A 14,970-nucleotide genomic window follows, 5' to 3' on the forward strand; every position below is an offset into this window, starting at 1 on the left:
AGATGGATGCGAGGACACACACACACACACACACACACACACACACATGGCCTGCCTGCCATGATGAGAGCTGCTCTTCCTCCTCTGAAGGATGTGCGGGGCTGGCAGTCTGTGTGTGAGTTTGGATTGTTTTATTTGTTCAAAGTGTGAATCAGTTTGAACTTCTTTCCGCAACATACAGAAGATTTACTGCAGCACTGCCTATAATGATGTGTGCAGCATTGTAAAGCACTACTGGGGGGGTTGCAGGTTGAAGTATAAAGTATTCCGGTTATGGCTGGGCAATATGACACTATTTATCATTACCGTGATGACGTACATCACATTATCTCACAATAAACTTCTAAGAACATATTTGTGGACATTGTCAGCACTTAAAATTCCAACTGCATGTTTGATCACAAAGAGAGTTTATCACATCATATATCATTACTTTCAAAACCTCATATCTCCAAAACAGTAACTTTACAGGAGAAGGACAAAACATACCCTACTCTTAATGTAAGTCAATGGAACCAGAATTTTTTCCAAGTACTTTTGGGCCATTTCTTTTGGTCCATTATTGATTATATTTACACACAATGTAAAGAACAGCAGGCATTTCCAACTTATGTCAAAAACTGAAAAACGACAATGAGGTTTCATTCCGACAACAGCAATATATTGTTTATGTCTGTCTTTTTCCACCACAGTCTGTATACACTCCTGTTTTTGGACATTCCTCTTATGTTACCATCATTCAAGTATGCTAGCAACACTTTGGCAAGCACCTGGAACAAAGAGCCAGAGACAGGAGTGTGACGGTACTTTGAAAGAGGCAACATGTACATGATGGAAGTCAAAACTAGTGCTGGGCAGCAAAATGCAGTATCAAGAGCTGGTTGACACCAAAACTGCCCCATCAGATAAACAGCACTGAAAGTTTTGAACTTTGAGAGAGAGGAGAAAATCACGCTGCTTCAGATCTGAAAACATCCACAGATGTTTCTGTCCATCCTTCCACTGTGAGAAGACCACTCAATGTTATGGGTCTGACTGTCAAGAAGCCACTACTGAGAAAATGAAATAGACAAAAAAGAAACAAATCAAAGAAAGAAGCTGCTGGTTTTCTCAGACCTGTGGACTGACCACCCCAGAGTCCAGACCTCAGCATCACGAATGTGTCTGGGATTACTGTGATTGTGGGAAACAAAAAAGTAACATATTTCAAAAACTGAACTTTGGAGATGTGGAAAAATATCCCTTCAAATTTGTTAGAAAATCTAAAGCGAGTCTTCTGAAAAGAATGGACGCTGTAATAAAGGCAACACTAAATACTGACAAAAACACAAACAGTATTTCGCTGAGGCGTATTTTTTGAGACGAGTGTATAATTTTTTTTGTTAAACATGTTTTCTGTTTTTTTTTCCTGACACTGAAACATGAATCATTTGTTCTTGATCGGCATTTTAACTGTAGTAAATAAAGGTTGAAGGGCAGTTTCTGAGTATGAGGACACAAGAACATACAAACCTGACTCAGCAGGTTTGGACTGGAATGTTTTGTTCAGTTCTGTTTCTCCTAAACTTTACATAAACCTCAGACCACATTTTTTGACTGTTTTTAAAAGCAATCTGAATCGTCCGGAAAACGAAACAAACTATTTTTATTAACTCTAAAACCAGTACTTACCTGATAGAGCAGCATTCAAGCACTTATACATACACACACACACACACACACACACACACACACACACACGGCTGAATCGGGACCGTTTTATTTATTAACAGACAAAATTCTTTCCTTCTGAAACTGAGACTTTTTTATAGACCTGGGACAAATATGAGCCCTTAATCTTGGCTTACAGTGACGTGTCTTAAATTAAGGCAAAATGATATCAAACTGCATAAGTGCAAATTTATGCTAATTTTTCAGTCCAATTGGGCATGAAACTCCAGTACCGTCCAGTCCACAGTAGCCTCCAGGGTTCTTGCTGAGGTACTGCTGATGATAGTCCTCAGCATAGAAGAACAATCATTCAGCAATGGCGATCTCTGTGGTGATTGGTCCAAATCCTTCTTCTGTCAGGACCTGGCAAAAGAATCACATATATATAAAGAGTTCATCTGAAAAACCGATATGTCACAACAGCAGAAACAGTCAAGTGTCATCCGCTGTTCATCGCTGCTCGGGTCATGTCACACAGCACAGCCAGAAACTGTTTTAGGCAGAATCTCAAACTGCTCCTTCCTACAATCATAGTCTTAAACTAACAGCTAGTGATCTATACAGAGCTCAGTGAGTCTAACAGGGGACCACTCTGGATTCAGCCATGAGAGATGATTCTTACTGGACACAAAGACTCACAGACCAACAGACCAATAACTCACATAGTGACTATACAGGGAGCAATGAACCGACAGACTCAGGCCTGTGATGTTTTGATATTGCCTGTTACTGTTTTTGTTGCAGTTTTCAGCTGCTTGTTTTATATAAAAGAATGTTTAATATTTCACTTAAAAGAAACATGAAATGATCATTGGAGTTACCTGCTTTTGCCAAAAAACTTTAAATTTTAAAAATCTATAAAGTTTGTTTTGTAAGTTACCTGTATTTATTTTTACTTAATTAAAACTACAGTTTGATATTACCTGGAATGCATGTGATTTATGAAAGTTCATTAAAATGGAGATAACTGTAACTATACACTGTAGAATGAAAAAAAAATAGTTATATGACAGTAATTACTATAACTTTATCATACTTTATAAACAGTGTACAGTACTTCTAAAAGCAGTGAACCAGAGAGAGAGAGAGAGACAGACAGAGCGAGATACAGAGGGAGAGAGACAGAGAGACAGAGAGAGAGAGAGAGACAGACAAAGAGAGAGAGAGAGAGAGAGAGAGAGAGAGAGAGAGAGAGAGAGAGAGAGAGAGAGAGAGAGAGAGAGAGAGAGAGAGAGAGTGAGAGAGAGACAGACAAAGAGAGAGAGAGACAGACAGACAGAGAGAGAGAGAGAAAGTGTGTGGACGGCAGCATGTAAGGTAGCTTGTGTCATTATGAAGCAGTGAATGGAATAGAGAGCTGGATGTCATGGATATGTGAATAGTGAATAGTCTCTCAATAGTCCATCGTCTCTCACTAAAACCTCTTCTCAGGTCTGTGTTTGAGTTGGAAATGTTATCCTGGCACTGACTCTGGCTAAAACTACTCACTACTATTCTTTGTACACCTGCATCACACTATAGTTCCTGTACAGCCCCTTACCTGGTCATATAACACCTTCATGGCAATCAGGGGTCGAATTCTTATTCTCACTGCTGTGGGTTAATCTGAAAGCTTCCAGCGGTCAGGCTCACCTCCTTTCTTCATTCATCACTGAATATTTATTAATCATATACATCTTTATTAATTTTTATCATTACATGTTGCCTTGTTTCTGTTATTGTTTGGTGTTGACCAGAGGAGGATGGCTTCCCCTTCTGAGTCTTGGCTTCTCTTCGATTCTCTTTGCCACTTGGCTTCTTCACTAAAGGCCTGAACATAAGCCAAGATCATCAGGCAAGGGAGGTGGAGTATGTGTAATTTACCAAAATACTCTAGATATTAGTCATAAACAATGTGACACTTTCACTTCCTTTGAGGTCCAAAAAAGAACGCATTTTCATTATTTAAAATTCCAAAACACCAGGGTCCTACTCTGAAGTTTTAAAAGAATTTAGTGATTTCGCTGCAAACCTGGAAACCTGTGTGCAACGATAAAGTAATAATTGTAGGAGATTTTAATATTCACTTTGAGAAGCTAGACGAACCATTAAAAAAGGCATTTACCTCAATTCTAGACTCTGTTGGTTTTACCCAAAATGTAACAGGGCCTACACACTACTGCAGTCACACGTTAGATTTAGTTTTGACACTAGGTCTTAACATAGACAAGCTTAATATCCTACTGCAAACCTCAGCAATCTCCGACCATTACTTAGTTTCATATGAACTATGTCTTAGCCATAATATTTGTAAGTCCCCTAGTTATTATGCAAAGTGCTCAATAAAACTGAAAATCTGCCAGAGCTATCAACGCCAGTTTTCACCCCATCAGACCCAATGGGACTAGATTTACTAACCGATTATTTAGAAAATACCTTCCAATCCACTTTAGAACATGTGGTGCCACTTAAAATGAAAAGAATAAGGCAGAAAAAGCTCGCCCCATGGTACAACAATAAAACCCGTACCAAAACAAACAGCTCGGAAACTAGAGCGGAAATGGTGACAAACCAAGCTGGAAGTGTTCCACTCTGCCTGGAAGGACAGCCTTATATCAAATCAAATCAAATTAATTTGTATAGCACTTTGTACAATGGATGTTGTCACAAAGCAGCTTTACAGAATTTCAGAAAAGACAAAGTTTTAAAAGGAGTGTAAAAATGTACAAAACCCCCCCGGTGGGCAAGCCAGGGGCAACAGTGGCAAGGAAAAACTCCCTCAGAACTGAGGAAGAAACCTTGGGAGGAACCAGGCTCACCAGGGGGGACCCATCCTCCTCTGGTCAAACTACCTACAAGTGATTATACTACTAATATTAATAGCAGTAATATTGGTATTAGAAACAGCTAGGAGTCCATGAGAATATCAGTGTAGGGTGGGCAGCTAGTCTAAGGCAGGTGGTGGCAGCTGGGGCGTGGGCAGCTGGTCTGAAGTGGGTAGCAGGAGGGCTCGGCAGTCGGTCGTCCTTCAGTGTCCGGCCAGACATGTGGGTGATTATACACTCGTAAAGAAAGCAGGGAGCAGAAACCAGAAGGACACACAGACACGGCAGCACTCTGAAACAGTTTGGCATCCCTCCGCTCCACCGTCCACTTGAGTGACCACGTGCGAGCAGCGGGACAACAGCACCACTGTCTCAGTTTGCTATAATTCCCTGTGTTCATGGACCCCTGGATCTGCTGCCTTTATCTAGGGGGGAACATTACCTACCAAAAGCTAAACTGAACAAGGGAGTTTTCAGCCTAGTCTTAAAGATTGAGACTGTGTCTAAGTCCCAAACAGTTTCTGGAAGATCATTCCAGAGTTTGGGGGCTTTATAAGAAAAAGCTCTTCCCCCAGCTGAAAACTTCTGAATTCTGGGAACTATTAATAAGCCAGCACTCTGTGATCTGAGTGGTCGTGATGGCTCATAATGAGAAACAAGATCTTGTAAGTACTCGGGAGCAAGAAGATGAAGGGCTTTATAAGTCAATAAAAGGATTTTATAATCAATACAGAATTTAATAGGCACCCAATGAAGTGATGACTGGACTAATATGGTCAAATTTTCTAGTTTTAGTGAGGATATATATTTATATATATATACATATTATATTTATAGAGTATAGAAATGCTGATTGAGAATAATAAATTTCCCAAATCACAAAAAATCAGGCAGGTACTGAACCAGAAATCCCAGCAGCTCTCACCGGTGAAGTTTTTATGGACTTCTTTAATAATAAAAATGAAAATAATAGACAACAAATTCAACCCACAGTATTAAATCCAACTTGGCTGTCATCTGACTTGGCTGATATAAAACAAAACACAGTTGAAGAAAAGAGCCTGGAAATTTTTTACCCACTCCCACAGCTAGAACTAGAGAAGATTATCTCTTCTGCAAATTGCACAACCTGCATACTCGATGCAATTCCCTTAAAATTACTCAAAGAAGTACTGCCAGTTATTATAAACTCTATTTTAACTATAGTAAACACGTCCCTTAGTCTGGGCCATGTACCCAAAACTTTTAAACTAGTAGTTATCAAACCCCTGATCAAGAAACCAAATCTTGATGTTAGCGTATTGTCAAATTACAGGCCTATTTCTAATTTACCATTTATATCAAAGATCTTAGAAAAGGCTGTGGCCCAACATATCTACATAAGAACCATATATATGAAAAATTTCAATCTGGATTCAGGCCACATCACAGCACTGAGATGGCTCTAGTTAAGATAACTAATGATCTTCTTCTTGCCTCTGATCAAGGCTACGTATCCCTGTTAGTGCTACTTGACCTCAGCACAGCTTTTGATACAATAGACCACAATATTCTCCTAGAAAGGTTAGAAAACATGGTTGGAGTCACAGGGACGGCTCTTTCATGGTTCAAATCTTACCTAACAGAATATTATCAGTTCATTAGTGTAAACAATTTATCTTCTAGTTATTCAAAAGTAAGATTTGTTACTTTCCGCAGGGCTCTATTTTAGGACCTTTATTATTTACTCTATACATGTTACGGTTCGGCACAGTTATAAGTAACCATGGTATTAACTTTCATTGAACTTCCTCCTACTAAACAGTAACAAAACAGAGGTTCTCCTTCTGGGTCCAAAATTAGCAAGAAATAAACTAGCAGATTTAATTTTAAATCTTGCCGACTTTCCAGCCACACCTGGCTCAGCAGCAAAAAATCTTGGTGTCATAATTGATTCAGATTTATCATTCGATCAACACATAGGCAACATCACTAGGACAGCTTTTCTGCATCTTCGCAACATTGCCAATATAAGAAATGCCCTATCCCTGTGTGATGCGGAAACACTAGTACATGCCTTTATTATGTCCAGGCTAGACTACTGCAATGCACTACTGTCAGGATGTACGAGCAGGAATTTAAGCAAACTTCAACTAGTCCAAAATGCTGCAGCCAGGGTCCTCACTAAAACTAGAAAATTTGATCATGTCAGTCCTGTGCTATCATCACTTCATTGGCTGCCTGTTAAATTCCGTATTGATTATAAAATTCTTTTATTGACATATAAAGCTCTACATGGGCTCGCTCCTGAGTACATACAAGACCTTATTTCCCATTATGGGCCATCACGACTACTCAGATCCCAGAGTGCTTGCTTTTTAATAGTTCCCAGAATTCATAAGCCTGCAGCTGGGGGAAGAGCTTTTTCTTATAAAGCCCCCAAACTCTGGAATGATCTTCCAGAAACTGTTCGGGACTTAATCTTTAAGACTAGGCTGAAAACTCCCTTGTTCAGTTTAGCTTTTGATAGGTAATGTTCCCCCTTAGATAAAGGCAGCAGATCCAGGGGTCCATGGACACAGGGAATTATAGTAAACTGAGACGCTGGTGCTGTCATCCGGCTGCTCGCACGCGGTCACTCAGGTTTGTGGACTGTGGAGCAGAGGGATGCCAAACTGTTTCAGAGTGCTGCCGTGTCTGTGTGTCCTTCTGGTTCTCTCCTTTTAGCTAAGCTGTCATAGTCAGATCTGCCGGAGTCATTAGCCACACTCTGTAAATGTTTACATCCCCTGTTTTACGTACAAACAGACAGAATAAAACTAATTCCCTCTCCCTGCTTTTTTTCCAAGTATACAATCGCCCACATGTCCGGCCGAACACTGAAGGACGACTGACTGTCGAGCCCTCCTGCCTCCCACTTCAGACCAGCTGCCCACGCCCCAGCTACCACCACCTGCCTTGGACTAGCTGCCCACCCTACACTGATGTTCTCATAGACTCCTAGCTATTCCTACTACCAATTCTACTGCTATTAATATTAGTAGTATAATCACATGTAGGTAGATTGACCAGAGGAGGATGGCCCCCCTGGTGAGCCTGGTTCCTCCCAAGGTTTCTTCCTCAGCTCTGAGGGAGTTTTTCCTTGCCACTGTTGCCCCTGGCTTGCTCACCAGGGGGTTTTTACATTTTTTACATTCTTGTTAAAACTTTGTCTTTTCTGGAATTCTGTGAAGCTGCTTTGTGACAACATCCGTTGTAAAAAGCGCTATACAAATAAATTTGATTTGATGATTTGATTTGAACTGCTGACTCTGCTTTATGTTAATGCCTGTTTAAAAGCACCACACAAACACATCTGAACTGACAGACATACAGCAGTAATCAGTTAGTCTGCACATCAGTACTTATCATCCTCCTTTTACTCGCTGCACACATCAGTTATGATCTGCAACAAAATCTAGAGCCTCATTAAAAACAGAATCAGGCATTAATGATGTTTCACCTTCTGACTATACTAAAAAATAAAAAATAAACTCTAAATGACTCTAAATCTGAATCTAAATCCATTTTCTACCTTCTCCAGATTTACCACAAAGAAGGTCCTTGGCATGTAAATGTGATTCTTCTGACACAGATTTGGTGTTTTCCATCCAAATATCAAATTCTTTTGTATGTAGCCTCAGATCTCACACACCTCACCAGAGTTTACATTTTTATTCATCCTTATATGTAAATTGTGAGTTTACTTCATGTTAATAATTGTTTCATTTTTCCGTTACTAAACTCTCCTGGACGCCTTTTTCTCACACACTCTCTCTCACACTCTCCCTCCCTCTCTCCCTCCCTCTCTCTCTCTCTCTCTCTCTCTCTCTCTCTCTCTCTCTCTCTCTCTCTCTCTCTCTCTCTCTCTCTCTCTCTCTCTCTCTCTCTCTCTCTCTCTCTCTCTCTCTCTCTCTCTCTCTCTCTCTCTCGGAGATGTGTGAAGGGACGGGACGCTCTGTGAAGGAACCTGCCAACTACCTCATTTTGCTGACCATCTGGTGTGAGGCAGGCATGCACCTGTTAGGAGCAGCTGGAGGAGACAGGAGCGAAGTACAGAGCAACCCTCTCTCTCCCTCTCCCTCTCTCCCTCTGCATCCATCACAGGTATCCGTGGGGGGTGTGTGGGGCTCCACCAGTGGCCATAAATTAATAGTTCAACTGGATCAGATCCGGGCAAACAAAAGGCCACTTTTCAGCATGGAACATGTTCTGTGTGCTGAACTCCTGCGCGGGTAGATGGTTGAGGTGAAGCAGTCATGAAACTGTGCGTGTATGTCTGTGTGTATGTGTGTGTGTGTGTGTGTGTGTGTGTGTGTGCGCGCAGGGCCATTTCACACACTTCTGTGCATGACCCTGTTTCCTTTCCCATTTCTTGAATCTATACATTATATATTATATATACATACTGGTTAACATCCCCTACGAGCAATGTCTTATTTATTAGTTTAACAGTGATGTGTAATAATTTATGTGGTACAGACTCTGAAGTTGCATATATGGATAATGAACTCTTAGCTTTATTCCTCTATGGGTTTAATAAATGGTGTCTTTGAAAATTGCTGCTATCGCGCTGTGTGGTAAAGACAAAGGTTCCAACATTTGTCCTGTACATTTTTCCTCAAATGTCACTAGATCCTTAGAATTATGAGTGCATTTAAAAGTCAAATACTCACATGAGTGATTTTAATGTTCTTTATCTCTAACAATATCAGCTACTCAGACTGCAGGAAGCTACTGCCAAAGACATTTAACCATCACATTGGATAAAGCTTGATTGTTTGCGTGGTGTTTTGTCAAGGTTGCCAGTCTCATGATATCAGCTTAAATACACAGCAGTGTCAGTCTGCATGTAGTAAAATTTGTATTTTACTTTCTTGACAACCTCATAATTCAGAGAATCAAGTGACTTTCTAATGAATAAAGAACACAGAGCAAAGCAGGTCAATATTTCTGTTTACCACATAACAGAGGGGATTTCAGCCAATAACGAAATGCGGAAAAATGGATTAGCCAGGAGTTCCTAACGTGGGCATATCACCTACAAAATGATGACAGGACTTCAAAGGTGTAACATAATTAGATGCATTTAGCCAAGCTACAGCTCAAAGGCTGTTTTAAAGAATCTGTCTTGTATTTGGAAGTTACTGTCATAAAATGAAGAGAGTATTATAAACACATATTTGCTACAAATACTAATATATATACATATAAATAAATAAATAAATAAATAATATATATATATATATATATATATATATATATATGAACATATTCATATCTTCAACATATATTTGAACATGTTCAAATATGATGAATGTTCTTATAGGGCCCTTTGCTTCCATTCTGGCAGTGGAAATGGAAATCGATGTTTCCCCATAAATAATGTAATGAAATAATGTAACTGTGTTGAGCTGCTAGAGAGCAACGAAGGGTTAAATGTGAGGAGAGAGAACTGCTGTTTAAACCATCTCTCCACAAACACCGCATTGAGAGAAAGCAGAAAGTTTTTCTTCATATGTAAACTGTGTATAACTGCCACAATAAAATTTATTTGTTTGACTTGTTTGTTGACGTGTTTTCTCAGCTCTGAATATGAAATTTCTGTTTGCTTCCAGCTTTGTGTTCCAGCTTAGACATTCCCAGTGAAGTGTATTCCATTAGCGTTACTGAGGAAAGACTGCACAGGTCAGCTGAGGAACTTCCAAAGCAGGTGAAAATTGCATTTTATGGCTGCCGTGAAAAAAAGTTGTGGTGTAAATAATTGTGTTCAGATGTAGCTCCATTCAGATATATCAGAGTTCTCTTTGATGATGGTTCATGCTAAAATGCGCTGGGGAAGCTTTTTAACCTTTTGTCTTCAGCCATGATGCAATATAGTCTTTTCTATTATTAAGAACATGCCATGGAAATTTATTTTGAATTGCAGGTAATTAGATGTTTTTTTGTCCTCAAGTTGCAAATGTGATGAAAGAAACTGCTCAGCCATGCTTTAACGCAGCCTTGAATAACTCAGATCCAGCTATCAGCAGCCGCGTGCTTTATCCCTGCTCTGATGCCAATTCCCCCCTTCACATGCATCCTCTGGGCAGCAGGCCAAGCTGGCACAGGGAGATAGGATTGAAGTGGAGTGCTCTGATGCCTTGTGCCTCGCCGTCCTCTACCCATCAGCACGTTGCTAACCGGCTCTTGAGCCCCATTGAAGAGCAGGGCTGTCGCCAAGGCGATGCCTGCCACGGGGAGGAAGAGGAGGCATGGTCGAGAGACTGCAGAGCAGGTGGTCATTCTCATTTTTACCTCTCTGCCTGTGAACGTTTTTGCACCGTGAGCTCGGAGGGATTTGTTTACAGCAAGAAACTAAATCACAAGAGGCCTCTGAAGTGTAATACCGGGCCTCGTTCATTCCAGCGACTCATCAGTTAGTGACCAAAAAGTGAAAATCCAACAACATCTGAGAATGTAGATCACTGAGAACTGTAATAAAAGACCGCAGACAGTTAAAGGAATAATTCACCCAAAAATCTGATTTACACATTTTTCCACTTAGCCCAGATGTAGCCAACTTAGCTTCTTGAGTTTACTTCTGGAATTACAAGGCTAATGTTGCTAACAAATACAGGGTGAGCCAAAAGTCACAGCACACTGTTTTATCTTATTTTATTTTTTATGCTGTCACAAGCCCCCATGATGCGATGCTGACGGTGGTGTTTGTTGCATTTTCTCGGCAGACACAATTTGTTTGAGATGACCCCAGAGATAAAAGTCCATAATAAAATAAAAAATAAAATAAAACTGTGTTCTGTTACTTTTGACTCACTCTGTACAATTCAAGTCACCCAAATTTTTTTCACGAATACATCCTCAAAACGTCTCTCAATTCACTCAAACTGTATCCTTGTTGCTGTGGTTTAGGATACAGCATAACTTACTGTGAACCACTTTAGCCAACAGGTGTTGTGCTAAATCTATGTAAAATCCTTTTTCCAGTTGTGGGCTGGGGGTCAGGGAACTAGCCCTCTGACCGGAAGGTTGTCAGTTCGAACCCCTCAGCTGACAGTCCATGACTGAAGTGAGCAAGACACCTAACCCCCAACTGCTCCCCAGGCACTGTGGATAGGGCTGCCCACCGCTCCGGGCAAGTGTGCTCACTGTGTTCACTAGTGTGCATGCGGGTGTTTCACTGCATGGATGGGTTAAATGCAGAGGTCCAATTCCACAGTGTACAAAACAGTAGGCTGATGGTTCTGAATGAATGAATGAATGAATTAATTATAAAATCTTACAAAAAGAAACAACTGTTTACAAACATAATCTGTAGTGACCATTTGCTTGCATGATTCATGTGAACTGGAGTCAGAATAATGCCTGCTGTCTAAAGCAGCTGCTCCAACTTCGATTTAAAAAATTTGGTTTATTTTTGTTGCTCACAGTAAGTTCTACAGTATCCTAAAGTACACACTGACCAGTATTCACCAGCTTAATAAAGATACAGTTTCAGTTGAGAAAAGAGAAAAGAACTGGAGATGTATTTACAGAAAAGTAAGTAACTGAGTAACTTTTGACTTCCCATTTTGTCTTTTCAGATTAACTTCGTGTAAGAGGAACAGTGTCTATATTAGATTTTTTTTGCCAAACCATTTCTTTAAAAAGGGATACTTAACCTAATCTCTGCTGCCCTGCAGCTTCACATCATCTCCCTGAAAAATACTGACATGTGAAACACACGTATCACAGTGTCATGAATGGCCCCTCCCAGCTATCCATGTGCTTGTGTTTTGGTCTTCCATGTGCTTTTCTTTACATGTCAATGTGCTTTCGTTTATCTTCCCAGTCAGGCCCCCTTGTTTTCAAACTCTGCTCCTGCTTGTTACCATCTGTGTTTTCCACCTGTGTCCCTTGTTATCCCTGTTAAATTTAAGCCCTGTGTTTTTCCTATTTGTTTGTTGGTGTTTGTATTGTTTGTGCTGATGGTATTGTTTGGTAGTGTTTGGTATTGTTTGTTGTTTGTTTACCCTGTGTTCAGTTTCGTCATGTCTTTTCCCATTCCATCCGTGTTGGCTCTATGATCTTGGACTGTTCTGACCCCGAATATGGATTTGCCCAAAATAAATCTCGCGTATCTCCACATATGCGTCCACCTACTTACCTAAGTAGTAAGAGGACCAGTACTACGGGTATTACTGTACAGTGCCTTACAGCATGGCTAGATCTCCTGGAGCCCTACGCACTGTTCAGAATTCAACTGAAAATACACAAATATAAAGGTTCCAAAAGAACTGTTCTCTGGGACACGAGAACCTCTAAGAACCCAGTAAAGAGCAGAACACCAGTTGACTCACTGTATAAAAAGCCAGTGGGTTGTGTGATTTGAGTCAACAAGTGAACAAGTATGAGTCAGAATTATTGAATAATCATGAAAGGCTAAAAAATCAAATAGTGAATTAGAAATTAGAAAAAGTGAATTAAAAAGCTTATTAGCTTGTCACTAATGCTATATGCTTTCATATTACGATGCATGAGATGTCCACAAGAGAGCGGTGTAGATTAACGTTTTAGTCTGAGGTCCAAATCTGTTCAGTCCAATGAAGCAAATACAGAAAGACTACTGTTGCAGTCTAAAAACAATCCTAAAGTCTTATTTAGTGCAATCGCAAAACTTACCAAAAACCAGACAGGATCTGAACCTCAAATACCTGCCAAGTATAGCAGCAATGATTTCATGGACTTTTTTAATAACAAACTTGAGAATATTAGAAAAAAAATTCAACCGATTCCTACCCATCATCTGGTTTGACTGAAACAACAGTCAGTTGACAGAAACAACTGAAACTAAAATGTGGTTATAGAAGAGAGACTGGAAACATTTTGTCCACTTCAGCAGTCCTAACTAAAAAAAATTATATCTTCCTCAAATTCTGCAACATGCACACTTGACGTTTCCAACAAACTTATTTAAACAAGTACTACCAGCTATAATTAATCCCATTTTAACAATAATTAATTATTTTCTTAGCCTAGGTCATGTACCCAAATCATTCAAACTAGCAGTGATTAAACCTTTGATAAAGAAGCCAAATCTTAACCCCAGCGAATTGTCAAGCTACAGACCCATTTCCAACTCCATATCATTTATTTCAAAGATTTTAGAAAAAGCTGTAGCCCAGCAACTCTGTTCCTATCTACATAAGAACAACATATATGAAAAATTCCAATCTGGTTTTAGGCCCCACCACAGCACAGAGACGGCTCTAGTTAAGATAACAAATGATGATCTTCTTGCCTCTGATCAAGGCCACGTGTCTCTGCTGGTACTACTCGATCTAAGTGCAGCTTTTGACACTACAGATCATTCTATTCTCTTAGACAGACTACAAAACATGGTTGGAATTAGAGGAATAGTGTTATCCTGGTTCATATCCTACCTCACCGACCAGTTTCAGTTATTGGTTAGATGATACAATTAAATAATGTATCATCTAATTATACAAAAGTGAAATATGGAGTTCCACAAGGTTCTGTTTTAGCTCCTCTGTTATTCACATTATACATGTTACCATTAGGCTTAGTTATAAATAGACATGGAATTAGTTCCACTGCTATGCTGATGATACACAGCTGTTCATATCAGCCAAACCAGAAGATAATCAAGATTAAATAAAATAGAAGACTATGTAAAAGATATAAGACTCTATAAGTCTCTCACTGGAGTACCTGCAAGATCTTATTTCCCCATTATGAACCACCTCGCTTACTCAGATCCCAGGATGCTGGTTTTCTACTGGTTCCTAAAATTCAGAAGACTTCAATGGGTGGAAGAGCTTTTTCCTACAAAGACCCCAAATTAATGTTCAGGACTCTGACACAGTCTCAACCTTTAAGTCTAGACTGAAAACATATTTGTTTAGTTTAGCTTTTGATAATTAAAGGCAGGAGATCCAGGGGTTCATGGGCACAGAGGCTTATGGTAAACTGAGATGTTGGTGCTGTTGACCCACCACTTCACGCAATCACACAAGTTTGCTGACGGTGGAGTGGGGGGATATGCAGTGTAGCATAGATATGCTACTGTCTGGTTCTCTCCTTTTAGATTATGCTGTTATAGTTAGATCTGCCGGAGTCACCAGCCACACTCTGGGGGAAATCATATTTATTACAGTCATACTCCTGAACTGAACTAATTTTGTCTCTTTACTCTTCCTGAGATAATGACTGCCCTCCTATACTGCTGAAGACTGACCATCAGGGCCTCCTACTCACAATCACCAACCTGCTCTCCTGTTCATTTGTGCCAACTACAACACCCTCAATTACATCACTGTCCCATCCAGATGTACAAGCATTGAGGTAGGATGGAACCGTTTAAGCTCACTCCCACTTTTCATAAAGACTCAGTCAGAAATGGCCTCTACCAGTGCAGTTTCTAAAGCTTTACCATCCA

At 40.0% G+C, this 14,970-nt stretch overlaps 1 protein-coding gene across 2 annotated transcripts in view; it reads right to left on the reverse strand.

The window, feature by feature from the left end:
* Window positions 1-639: 639 nt before the first annotated feature.
* msra (methionine sulfoxide reductase A) overlaps window positions 640-14,970 on the reverse strand; it is a 122,261-nt gene continuing 107,930 nt past the window's right edge. Inside the window, exons 6-7 of one of the 2 annotated variants that reach the window (XR_005130188.1) lie at window positions 1,944-2,073; window positions 640-1,173 (exon numbers count right to left, since the gene is read on the reverse strand). Coding sequence is in view for 1 of the 2 variants with exons in the window: in XM_017701013.2 (XP_017556502.1) it covers window positions 2,017-2,073 (57 nt within the window). In the remaining variant the exon portion in view is untranslated. Of the gene's footprint in view, window positions 1,174-1,743; window positions 2,074-14,970 lie in introns of those variants that run through there. The other variant, XM_017701013.2, reaches the window with a different exon arrangement.

The sequence above is a fragment of the Pygocentrus nattereri genome, chromosome 4 (assembly GCF_015220715.1).
Source record: "Pygocentrus nattereri isolate fPygNat1 chromosome 4, fPygNat1.pri, whole genome shotgun sequence".
Classification (NCBI taxonomy): Eukaryota; Metazoa; Chordata; class Actinopteri; order Characiformes; family Serrasalmidae; genus Pygocentrus; species Pygocentrus nattereri.